The 13196-nt window shown below is 40.5% G+C and overlaps 2 protein-coding genes across 4 annotated transcripts; one reads left to right on the forward strand and one right to left on the reverse strand.

The window, feature by feature from the left end:
• The first annotated feature begins 275 nt into the window (after positions 1–275).
• cdc37l1 (cell division cycle 37-like 1) lies at positions 276–7113 on the forward strand. 3 transcript variants are annotated; one of them, XM_053856632.1, is made up of 8 exons: positions 276–382; positions 471–604; positions 2326–2625; positions 2714–2807; positions 3130–3245; positions 3597–3719; positions 3782–3949; positions 5283–7061. In XM_053856632.1, exons 2-8 carry the CDS (start codon positions 509–511, stop codon positions 5397–5399), a joined length of 1014 nt encoding a protein of 337 aa, XP_053712607.1. In that variant the 5' UTR covers positions 276–382; positions 471–508; the 3' UTR covers positions 5400–7061. The 3 variants fall into 3 exon arrangements, with proteins under 3 accessions (XP_053712607.1, XP_053712602.1, XP_053712617.1); XM_053856627.1 differs by having other exon boundaries at positions 3782–7111; XM_053856642.1 differs by having other exon boundaries at positions 367–382; positions 471–620; positions 3782–7113.
• Positions 6462–12312, reverse strand: ak3 (adenylate kinase 3). The gene is made up of 5 exons (XM_053856677.1): positions 12000–12312; positions 9989–10108; positions 8709–8881; positions 7839–7957; positions 6462–7255 (listed from the first exon to the last, which is right to left on the reverse strand). The coding sequence occupies exons 1-5, from the start codon at positions 12145–12147 to the stop codon at positions 7144–7146; spliced, it is 672 nt and encodes a 223-aa protein (XP_053712652.1). The 5' UTR covers positions 12148–12312; the 3' UTR covers positions 6462–7143.
• Between the last annotated feature and the right edge of the window lie 884 nt (positions 12313–13196).

Below are 13196 nucleotides of genomic sequence, written 5' to 3' on the forward strand. Positions count from 1 at the left end.
AAAACATATCAGAAATAAATAAATGCGACATTTTGAGGCACACATAAAACGCCACTGTTCTTTATAGACACACGTGTATCACTATAATATAGAAGAAATTAAAACCACATTTTTTTTTTTTTTTTTGAAATACCATTGTGACGTTGCTACTAGTTCGAAAAGTGGATGAATATCTAAAGCGTTTGTGTCTGGTGTCATCCAGAATGTTGTCCAACTGGAGAACATGTGACAAAAGTTTTGTACCACGTGTTTTCCGCTTCACCAATTAAACCCCCCCCCCTCGACTTTTGGAGTGACTGCAGTGTCGGTGTTGATGTTATGGCTAACAGAAACCCAAGCCTGCCTCTCCCTTTCATGCGTCACACCCAGCATCTGGATTGTGGTACTTAAATAATCCTGTTTTTTTGTTATCGATTTGTTAAAAAAAAGTAGTTTAGCACTGAATCACATTTATCCTGTCTCGCAACTAGCTGGTCCGAGAAGCTAGCCTGGTCGTTGCTAAGCAGCAATGGAGTGGCTGGGCAACTCCGACCCCAGTTATTATGAAGAAGGTGACAGTAAGGACCGATCCGGTCGTCGAATCGGAGTCCACGCCCACCATCAGGTAAATCACTCGTCAAGTGAGTCTTCTCTTTCATTGTTTACTTCACGTGTCGTAACAAACGGAGATGAGAGTCATGTTAGCAGTTAGCTTAGCGCGTTTGAGTGTCGTATGCTGAAACTAATGATCGTAGTGCTGTGCTAACCCATCGTCGCTATTCTTGCGTTGGTAGATTACATGGTGTAAAGGAGAAATAACGGGGCCAGCTTTGAAATATAGTATATTTTGATATCTGAAAGAAGGCAGCTAAATTTAGGGTCCACTGCACCGTCCATATGAGGGATGGTGACCTCAGTCTTAGGCTGATAAGCCCCATGGTTCCATCGCACAAACCGACAGCCGTGTTGAGTAAATGCTGCTCACCAGGGAGACCTCGTTGATGGATAACTGATCCAGATCCTGATTCAGCTAACGATTATTTTAAGAATTGATCCAGGGGTCGATTTTTTTATTATCATCATATTAATTGGTGTGTTGGATTCTTTTTTTTTTAACTGAAAGCATTCATTTCCAAACTCGTGTTTGAAATCAGGATTGAGTACACACAAATCTGTTTTAAATCTGTTTATATAAAGTGGCTCCTTCAATATATTTTGGTCTGTTAAATGTAATGAATTAAAAAACCAACAACACATAGAACTTATTAATATATTTTTCACATCATCCAAACATAGATTTTATTTTGTTTTTTAATGAAGTGCAAAGAAAGAGGCATGTAGCACTAAATTATGTGTAAACCAAGCGCTGTGGTCCACTGACGTCGACAGGTCTGTTTGTAAACATTGCACAATGCAATGCAATCCACAAATCACTTTAAATAGTCAAGTTTTAGAGATTTTATTGATTTGTTGTTGCAGCCTTGCTTCCGTACCCCAACGTGAAACACGTACATGAGGTTATGCCACTCTATCTAGCGTATGACTCAGCTTTTGCACTGTCTAAAACCAAAGCCAAAGCACAACACCTGGCCATTTGAGTGGAGTGTGGATGAGTGTAGCTCATAATCGTGGTTTTGATTGTACTTTTGGCAGGAGAAGCTCTCAACTGTTGAGATTTGATTAGATCCACCCGTGTGTCTGTCCGACTAGACTTGAGACGCGGTCGTCTGATCAGCTGATTTATGACCCGATCGATCTCTGCTGCGAGAGAAACACAGGCCCAGACGAAGTGTGAGAGCTGCTGCCATGTTATCATTATGATGGGCTATGTGTGTGACATCAACACAAGCACTGAACATAGGTTAAATGCCAGGATCGGCTCCTGTATCTGCAATTTTTCACCACTACCCAATCCCACTTTTAGCGGCTGGATCGGGTCGATACCCGATACCAGGATCGGCATCGGTGCATCCTTACATTTGTCTGAAGTAATATTGGACCTTATGGGTCTGGCACACAAAGAAAATCAGGATGCATCCTTGCAAGATTCCAATTGTCTTTGTACTATGTTTTTGTTTTCTCTATTTGTATGTCACTTTTCACAAGTTTTCCCGCAAGATAAGTATCATCTAACCAGGACAGGCTTTTCAATTTTGACTTGGTTGTTTATTCCTGTATCAGTATAAAGTAAAGTAAGTAAAGTATACTTCTTCCTCCTTCCTCATAGTTGGATATTTTTTGTATTTCTTTCCTCAAGGTCATCTTTCTCTCGTACCCATACTGTAGCAACTGTTTTTCAGTGTATCTAGCCAATAACAAACTTTTTTTCCCCTTTAATTTCCTTAGACTGTGACTGCTGACCTTTGTGACAATGCAATGGCATCACTATGCAAGAGCCAGCAGCGTTGTGTAAAGGCCTCTGTCGTCTCCAGCTGGACTCTCGTTGAAGCTCAGGAAAAGCTTTGTTCTTTAGGGGTTCACAGCTCTGAGTCTCGAGAGCAGGAACATGCTAGGACTCACACCTGCCCCACTCATCTGTCAAGTACAGTCGAGGAGTGGCGTCACAAGGAGAGCTTGCTGGGATGCCAGGGACCCAGCCGCAGCCCTGAGTTAGGAACAGTTCGAAGCTGGAGTGTCTTCGATAAGGTGAGGCTTGAGTGCTGTTGGTTAAAGCTGTTTATTTGCATTTGCAGCATTACTGACTATTCTGATGCGTGTTGTGTGTCCCCTCTAGAGTATTATCAATGCTTCAAATAGTTCAACAGATATGGAGCAGGATGAGTGTAAATCTTTTATCCAAAAGTATGAAAAAGATGTAAGACATTTTGGTAAGTGATTTTTTTTTTTTTCTTCCTGAAAACATTATTTTGTACTAGTGGGCATACATATAATGACAAGAGTGATTGTCATCTTCCTGTAGAGGAACAGTGAAGCACACCTAACAGCAAAAATGTTAATATAGATCACAAGCACTGTACAAAATCTTAAATGCTCTCATTGAAGGCTTAGTGTTATAATCGGACCTTGACAAGTTTTTTTCATTAGTAATACATCTGAAACATTAACCATTGTTTGTAAAATTTGCTTAAATGTTATCACTTTATTTTCTGTTAGTTGAGATATCTAATGCTTGTGCTTCTCCTTCATCAGGTATGCTGCGACGGTGGGACGACAGTCAACGATTCCTGTCGGAACTGCCCCAGCTCATCAGTGAGGAATCTGCAAACTATTTGATTTTATGGTGCATCCAACTGCAGCAGGAAGGGGTAATGTACAACAATTGTAATTTCAAAAATGATGTCTCAATAACTTTACCAAATCTTCCGTAAGAGTCTTCTTTTACTGGTAAAATTTCGGAACATGTAGGGCTCCAACAAGTAGCCGACGTATTCCAGTTCCTCCCTTAAACATGCTCTGAACTCTGATAAAAGTCCAAAGTGAAAACAGCGTCTGTCGTCGGTTGCTTGTGAGCATGCAAGAATTGACAGACTTTGATCAGCTGTGATATGTAGTTATTAAAAGCAACAGTTTGTGGTTCTCCTCTACACTTGGCTGTTTGCTTTTGCATCTGACTTATCAGTAAACAGAATTTTATGATTGCCTTTTCAACTCTGTAGAAAGAAGCTTTGATGGAGCAGGTGGCACATCAGGCTGTAGTCATGCAGTTTATCCTGGAGACGGCGTCAAACTCACAGCAGGATCCCAGAGGCTGCTTCAGACAGTTTTTCTACAAAGCTAAAGTAAGTAGTGGGCAGTTGATGGTGTGTTTATGTTGATACTGACCCTTATTTTCCTCCTGCAGGAAGGACAAGATGCCTACTTGGATGTCTTCCACACGGAGCTTGAGGCCTTTAAATATAGACTCAGAGAGCATGTTTTGAAATCTAAAGACGATGCGTCTCACAATGGAGACTTTAAAGATAGTTTCACCAATTTCAGGGTCGACAAAGGAGAAGCCAAGGACCGTCCTGTAAGTACACTTCTGACTGAAAGGAAACAAAACAAACGGGGCAGACAGAGCAGAACAGACAGTAGACGTTTAATATCAGCAGTAAGCCGTTTCAACCGCTGGAGAGTGCCATTGAGTAAGATATTTTTGTCTCACTGCAGCTGTGATGAATTGATAATTTCTGCTTTAACGTGACTATGTGGCATATTCACGCGAAAGGCCTTGATGGCCTTTACCCTAAGTAATGACTGTTACATGCTTGAGTTCTGGAAGGAGGTCAAGAGAACTTATTCTGATGTGGAACTGCCAATACAAAGCAAGTATCTTTTGCCTGTCCGGTGTTTGTTTTCTTTTGTTTTTTGCATACTGCCCACCTACTTACCTACAACAATGTGCACATCAAATGTATCTATAGTTACATTGTATTGTGCCATAATACATAAGCAGATTAGGCCCGCAGGAATCCACAGTATTGCCAATAACAAGAACAGCAGGATGGCACTGATGCAATGTAGTTCTTGCTGTACAAGTACCATTCAGTAATAGGGCTGCACAATCAGTTTTGAGCATCGTCGTTTGTGCACATTTGCGATAGTGACATCTCAGGCCAGTGCAATATCTTCCTGCTTTTTTCTGACTTTTCCACTTTCATTTCACTTCAATTCATTCAATCACTGATACATTTGTTTTCCCGAGAGGTTTGTCATTGCGAGCCACTGAGCCATCACTTCTCAGACAGGTTTGTGTTCATATCGCAATATATGTATCCTTATGAATAATAAATCACAAAGTCCAGTTTTTTTTCAATATCGTGCAGCCCTATTCAGTAATATATGGTACTTGTTTATTTGACTTGGTAGAGAAGTGAGGAATGTACAAGAACCTAAATTTTAAAGACGAGTTCCAATGATGTGTTCCCTTTAAGAAACTGTAAAAGGAAGTGAATGGGGCCTCTCCCCCTTCTGGTGGCCCCATGGCCGGAGTGGATGCCAGAGAACAGCTTGGAGGAGAAAACCCTCTTTAAAATCCCTGGAGTGTAGCTGCATGTGGAATTGGTATCTTAATTGATTTGAATCGTTTTCTTTGATAACACATTTATACTTGGCTTAACATTATTAGGATGCAGACAGACCATCCACATGAACATAAGGCTTGAATAGCTGCTCTGGTTACCCTATTCAAACTTTGGTTGCTTGTTGACCCGGTTTACCAAGCTTTTTCACAAATATTGTATTAACATTTAAACCCTGTACCAGGCAGCAATAGGTTAATCCCGCAATTGATGGTCTCAGTTGTCTTTTAGTTTTAATTCCAGTACTCCACTAACACTATGCTTATTTACTCCTTCCACCAGGTGGCAGAGTTTTCTACGAAGCCCTGTGTAGATGCAGGAATTTGGACAAACGCAGTGAGGTGGACTAAAGATGAAAGTACAGATTCAGAAGACGGTCGCATGATGGAGACCTCATAGGGACGTTGGAGTACAGAGTTGCTTATTCATACACTTGGATCTCCCTCGCTGTGTTGGGTGGACCTTTCCCAGAGTAACAGAGAGAAAGGGTCACAAAAACCATTCGAATTGTCATGACAAAATATAATTTCTCTGTTGTCATAAATCTGTCGTCACCGCTATAACACATCAACCAAATCTATAAAACAAAAGTTTGCTAATCCTTTGGAGAGTAATCATGTACTCATCAAGATGTTTTAGTAGGTCGAGTTGAACTCGATCTTCTCTTTCTCAGTGGAGTTTTGAAAATGTTGATGATGTTGAAATGGTTCTGATGACAGATAATCTGTGCCTTGTTCTATTCTGGACCTGATATGAGAGTGGGTATTTCATAAATGTTATCAATATGATTTCTGCCGTTGTCTGCTGTTGTTTGGGCTAACCAAGGTCAGATGAGTATTACATATATTCTGGGCTATTTTTATCAGCAGTGATCCCAGAAGTGGTGTTAGAATGTGATGCAATGTGAAATCACCGTGATCTGGGGCCTGTATAAGCCTGTGTTCATTTTGGAAAACTCGAAAAACACTGAGAAGCTGCCAAGGAACTCATTTCTTAAGACAAAAACTCAGCGTACAATCAAAACCGGGCTTGCAACAGAAAAAGTCCACTGGTGACATTTCATGTTCTTCTGTTTCGTCTTTTTTTTTTTTTTTTTTTTTTTTTTTAAAATGTGTGTATATGCGTCCATGGCCGTTTCACAGCTTTTGTTGTGCTTCCACCCATGGCATCAATCCTGAATGAACATTAAAAATGTCTGTTGGAGAGTGAGCTGCTGTGTGACACAATCAGTTACTGCATGTTTCCATCATCTCTTGGCGTAAACGGTTGTTTTTCAAAGTGCTGAAACAGCATCACAAATACTTGATTGAGTTTTTGCCTTGTTTCCATGAATATTTTGGAACCTCCTGGCACAAGTGCAGTACAGCAGAAGGGAGAAAAGTAGTCAAATCCCATGGGGAGTTGGCAACAGCTCATAATAGTCCTGTTGTCAAGATTTCCTAATCATCAAGTGTTTGTGAAATATGAGAGTCTGTTCACTGAACTAAGTGTAGCACAGGTAAACATGTTGAGTAAACATGCTGAGAAGTGGTGAGAAAGCTGACCACTTTGTGTTGTCTTATTTAGTTAAATGTGCTGGCACATGTATTGCAGTGTTGACGGTAGCCAGTTTAAGAAATGGGCTCTTGACCTTGATGATGCTGTGCTGCCTATGCTATGAGCTAATGAACAAGTGACGATATGTAAGCACCTTCATCAATATTAACAGACAAGATAAACACCAAAAATGATCAGTGTAAATCAAGGTTTATTTTCATCAATAAATACACAACAGCTGAACAATGATTAAGGTTGTGTAAAAGATTCATTTTGAAATAGGCTGGTGTGTCTCAGGCACTTAAACGCTTCTCTCTGATATCCCTTTATGCACAAAATTTGAATGAGCGGCATTGTAACTCGTACGAATAAAAAATGAAACATCAGTGGTCAGCCTGTTATTTATCCCTACTCTATGTTTAGTATTTACATTCAGTGTCGGGGGTCAAATGTGAAAGGCACTGGAGTGCAAAAGTTAAAAGTGGAGATTTCCCCTCAACGCAAACTCCACTGGTTAAATAATGGAATGGCATCAATTTTATCTGTCAGTATGAAGTATCCCTGTTACTCACAAATGACGACTTAATTTGTAGTACGCTTTGTTTTACTATACAACGCTTTTTTGAGCTGTGGCAAGTTTTTTGTGGAGGAAGGCCTCAACATGTGGCCAGATCTTGTTGGTTTCTGTTCCAGTAAAAGTCTCCAATACACCATTACTCCTGTAAATACAAGAAACACTTAGTCATTATGCACATGACTTACTGTTTTCAAGCACTTCAGGCCAAAAAGCCTCTCTTGGGTGAATCCAGTCAAGCCCTTGTGTAGAACTACAAGTGACTTTCCTCTGAACTGAATGTTTCTTGTTTAATATGAAATATTAGAAACATGACAGACAAAAAAATAGTTTTGGTGTGTTTGTGCATGCACATTTTCAACACTTGTCAATAGGTGGGTGGCCTATATATAAATACGGTAGACAGAATGGAATATAATATACAAGTTGTATTGAACACTTGCATTGAAAAACAGCATTGATAATGTAAAACTGCATTTGTCTTATTGGGTGTTTGCTATGAAAACTTGGTGTTTGTGAGTCAGGTGGTCTGGAGAATTTGGTTCTTAAGCATTATTCAGTCAAGCACCGAGGAATGTGAAGGGGGTCAAGGGTCACCTGTTCTCAGTTGTCACCCACTTTGTACAGTAGCTTTTATAGGAGGCTTGGTTAATAAGTTAGCTTGTGGAGCGTTCATTGTCCCTGAACAATGACGACCTGTTCATACAGCGAGTAGTGTTGGTGTTTACCTGTAGTACTCCAAAACCGGTTCTGTCTGGGTTTCATATGACTTGAGTCTCCGTGAGACCGTCTCTGGCGTGTCATCGTCTCGCTGGACCAACGGTTCCCCCGTCACATCATCCCGCCCCTGATGATATCACACTCTAGGTCAAGATAATGCACCAATCTCAAATGTTTCTTCTAGTGAAGGATGAGGCAGTGGATAAAGTAAGCTTCATGACCGGTGTTTACATTCCAGTCACCTTGCTATGTTTGGGCTTCAGCTCAATAAATCGCATGCCGTCCTTGAAGCAAACACGAACACGCACTGGTCAAGCACAGTCTGTATTATCACGACCTTTTCATATCACAGATTCCAGATTATATCAAGGGAGTCAAAACAGAATGATGAAAAACATTTTCACCTTTGGCTTTTCTACATTTTTAAAAACATATTTTCTATTAAAAATGCTATCTATGCTAATCTATTGTACTTGTAGTGTGAGACCATGGCATAGCAGTATGAAATTGACTGCTTCATCTGTTTCTGATTTTAAGATTTGGAGTTTTCTTTTTTGTGTGACGGGCTTCTAAAATTTATATAATATTTATTTATGAATCCAGCTAACAAGAAAAAACACAATGGACACCTGTTATTACAATGATGCAACATATCTGTTACATATTTTCCCATACACAGCTGGATGCTTTATTTTCTCAAAGTATTCCAAAAGTTAGTCGATTTTCCTTTCGCAAGTCTGCCTGAGATTACATAATAATAACAATAATACACAATAATAGCTTTGTACTTTTACTAATAGTTATTTAGTTCGTAATTGTCCTTTTGTCAATGAAAATTAAATTAAATTAAAATTAAATTCACTCTTAAGGGCACTTACAGGAACTTTGGGAGGGTTGAAGTCCGTGTTATAGACTCTGCCGCTGGGAAGGTGGGTCCAGCGGGAGGTCAGTCTCTGTTGAATGGTGAGGAAGGGCACATTAAGGTTGATGACTGTGTCAATGGTGAAGGCGTCATCCAGAGCTTCGGCCTGAGCAACTGTGCGGGGGAAACCTGGTGATGCGATCAGCAGGGGGAAGATTAGAGATAAGAATGTGGTGTGACAGGATTGATCAAACACTGTTTTTGTCAATGATTTGACAACATCAAGTCTAACACCTGTAGATTACCAAAGACAGATTAACGCCAATCAACATTGGAAGGCACCTCAGACCGCATTGATCACTCTGTAGTCCCTCGATTTAATCTCGTCTAATTCATTTAGCTGTGTAGGTTTACCAGGTGAAAAATAATGGTTTTGAGAGAAGAACACCCACCATTGTTACAAGAAATTGGCAAACACAAATCCTGTTCGATTAGACAACAAATGTAATCTACTGTAAATCTAACTTGGGTTATAGACTTGAGACAGAAGACATGAACGGGTCCAAAGCCATCCAGGAGTGCCTGTTTGGCTTAATGTGTGAACAGGAAATTCACATATTGCAATACATTTTATTAATAAACACATAAATAATTCTAACACGGTCCTCATGCTGGGTTCCTGTACAATGTTAAACGTAAATGTAAAAAATACACTGATAGCAATAAGAACAACAACAATAATAACAGTATTAATATAATAATAACATTTTGGTGACCTCTTATTATTTTTATTATTACAGTTATGACCATAGTATTCACATAAGATCATTTTTAGAAATAATCTGAGTGTAACAACCTCAATCTCTTTGTCCTTTACCATGTTTATATTCAAAAACTGCACCGTTGTATAGTTAAAGGCCTTCACACAAATATGATTATGCACAAAAGCAGAGAGATGAACAAATGTTTGCATGAGTGCATACATTAATGCTTACATGTAAATAGACTCTGGTGCCTGACAGAATGAAAACTTATTTCTCCGGAATGTGTTCATCATAATCAAACTCAAAGAAAAAATACAAGTAAATAATCTTGCAAATGAGCGGTTTAATCTGGTTTGTCAGGCTTGAATATTTAAAATAGTAATCACGTTTACTACATAGCTGAGTGCAGAGATGAGACTGAAGAGTTACACCCCCTGGAATCATATTGGAATCATCGTGGCTGCTATCACTCCTCAAAGAAGAAGGAGGGGTTTTTTTTTTCGTGTCAAACATCGTCTGCATTCTTTCTCACCGTCCAGCAGCCAGCTGTTCTGGTCCATACACCGCAGCTCACTCAGGATGAGACGAGACATCATGTTGTCAGGCACCAGTCGGCCCTGGTCGAGGCACGACTTCACCAGCAGGCCCAGCTCTGACGTCACAGAGAGACAGTTAGTAATGAAATAGAAATGCAGATTAATCTGAAAGGCTCTGTTGCGGTTTAAACTGCTGATGCTTCAGCAGCTTCAGCCAAGTGCTATTTAATCTGTATTAAAGGAAAATCCATGGATATATTTTTGACCAAATGATGTGATGGGCTGTATTTTTATATCCAGGAAACAGTTCTCCATTTGATTTGACTACTTCAGCCTTAACCTGAATGCCCCCTTGTCTCGGTGATATTAAAGCAGCGGAAAATCTAGAGAGCTGTTTCATGCCATGTGTGTTGCACTTTCCTGTCAGGGATTTTTGACATCAGCTGAACTACTGCATGTTCAGGATCTAAGGAGGTTTTTGGCAAGTGACCTTGAATCATTTGACTTAGTCTGAGTACATGAAATGCGGAAATTATTTTATTCCAAAAGAAAAGAACCAGAGAGGGTGGGTGGGATATTTAGATTCCCGTGTTATTTTCCACCACACCACCCTGTACCACCCAAGCACGTCCTCGTATTCTACAATCCCTGAAACTCACAGGTTATTTACTATATCCAATAAAGTTATTGGATCACTTTCTAAATGAGCAGCATTATCTTGCTGAAACTGTATTAATCTCTTTGATATGTGATAAATTAACCAGCATATGAGGAGACCAAGTTCACAGAAATCCATGTGGTTATAGTCGTAGTAACCTGGACACTTTCAATTTAACAGAAGAAAGGAATGTCTTCAAATGATGAAATGACCCGACCTGTAGTTGAACAAAGGCTCAACATGACAGTGAATCTTGACTGCAATAGAACGTCCCACAAACAGGAAAGTACTACAACTATGAGGAAGTAGACAGAGGCAGACCGAAATGTGCAACACTGCCTTGGAGTCGTGGAGAAAAAATATCTTTCAAACAACACAAGGACCGTGAAGTTATGTCCTCACTTTCAAAAAAGGTAGCAAGCAGGAGTCAGAGCTGAGGTGGAAAATGAGTAACTTGTGGGTATAAAAAAATGAACCAAAACCAGAGATCCATTCAGGCGTGTGAGAACTATGAGCCATTTGTGTGTTTAGAACAACTGAACCATTGCAGTGCCTTGAACGGTCGCTCTGAAATCAGTCCTGTCTTTATCTTTGCAGAACAATCTTTATCCAAGGTGATATTTAGAAGTCGCAGGTTCCTTCCAAAGTTCAGCTGCCATAAAGTGTTTCAAGTATAAACACCAACCTCCGGCCAGTTGAACCTGTCTAACTTTTAAAGCGCCCGATCACGCTTAATAATCACGATAGATAAACACAGTTTAAGGCTGCATGCCTGATTTTCCATGACTGAAAGTCAGGTCTTAAGATAGCAAATAAAACGTTAGGGGAGTGGTGGTTGCACTGCCTTATCAGGGCTGCCCACAAATTGAGCAGTCATTTCTTGCTGACGCAAATCATGCTTTTCCCTCCCCCTTATCTAAGCCAAAAATAAAAATAAAACGTAAAAACAGATCTGCAGCCAATAATAGTGTTAGGGCCCAAAAGTGCACACTACTGTATACTTTTATCATGTGCTTGAAAACGTGTAATGCAAATTAAATGTGTGAATGAAATGGGTAACTGTATTAGGTAGTTTAAATCGTCGAATAAAATGAAATGATAAGAATGCAAAACTATTGCCACTGCTGATTTGAACAGCCAGATTGTTAACAGTAATAAGTATTGTATTACTGGATTGATGTTCGTCCGTGATGAGCAAAAAAGCACGAATGCTACATTCAACAGGTCAGAGAGGGTGCACTGCTGACTTAGTTATTTCCTGTTTTACAGTTACACACGCTGTTTCTGCTTCCAACACACAGTCGCGCTTTGCCCAGATCGAATCGTCGATGTCTGCTCACGTGTCTCACCGGTTTTAGAGTTGATGTTTGATCTGAGGATGTCTCCACTAGACAGATGCTTCAGTCCAAACCCTTTGGTGATGCGCGCAGACACCGTCCCCTTGCCTGACCCTGGAGGTCCCATGATGACGGCGCGGAAGATCTTTTGTAGAACCATGTCAGATGATGTCTCCGCGCCAACTGCGCCAACTGCGGCTCGTCTCAGGTTTTGGGGATCTCAGCAGAAGCTCAAGAGCGACGTGACAAAATGAGCTTGTGGGCGCGTCTTCGAGTGAACATTCCCACAGCCCACTTTACTCCCCCCTGACTCAAGAGAGAGGGGGAGGGAAGGATCGTCGACGGTGTCAGCGAGAAGGAAGAAAACACCCAGCAGTGGACTCTCAAGTGCGCAGTTTGGCAGTGAGGTCCTCGGTGCTGTTGCGCGACGCTATCGGTTCGCACGGCGGTGGAGCAAGTTTGTTGCTCGAGATTGTGGGATTTAAATCCCGTCGCAAGCTTGATCCAGTCACATCACAGACCCGCCACACTTCACTTTCAGCTCCAGTTTTCGGTGTCATTGTTGTATTGAAAGGTTACATGCGTCACCCTGGCACTTTTGTTCTTCTTACCGTGACACCTTAAATGCATTTATCCTGGCATGCTCCCGCAGCTGGAAAACGAATATGCGAATAATAACCATCAATAGATGGCGCCATATCATCTCCCATCCATCCAGTTTCTTCAGGTTCATCAGAATCAGAATCAGCTTTATTGCCAAGGCCAGTGAGGATCCCACCAACTAGGAAAGTGCTTTGCAATAATGAACAAAACATAACAACAACAATAATAATAATATATATCACACACATTATCCTGGGTGCTGTGTTCAATATGGGGCCCCACAGGGAGCCTTACATTTTCCGAAAGACCTTTATATTGTCGTAAACAATTTGCTTATATTGAACACTAAGTGCCAATAAAAAGTATGAAATGCTGAGCCCAAGAGCTCTGTGGCTCTAAAAGCGAACCGACAACTTTGCAGTGAAACATGACATTCTATAGATTTGCAATGTTTTAGCTCGGTGTTCTCTTCTGTGTATAACATGTTCCTTGATCTCTTTTCTACCAAAGTTGTACAACCTCATCATCCATAGTACAGTGCCGGTTAAAGCAATATGTCAAATGGCATATGTTTTGTGAAGGGGGAATAATTTATTTCAGTCACAT

Source organism: Synchiropus splendidus, chromosome 1, assembly GCF_027744825.2.
Source record: "Synchiropus splendidus isolate RoL2022-P1 chromosome 1, RoL_Sspl_1.0, whole genome shotgun sequence".
Taxonomy (NCBI): Eukaryota; Metazoa; Chordata; class Actinopteri; order Syngnathiformes; family Callionymidae; genus Synchiropus; species Synchiropus splendidus.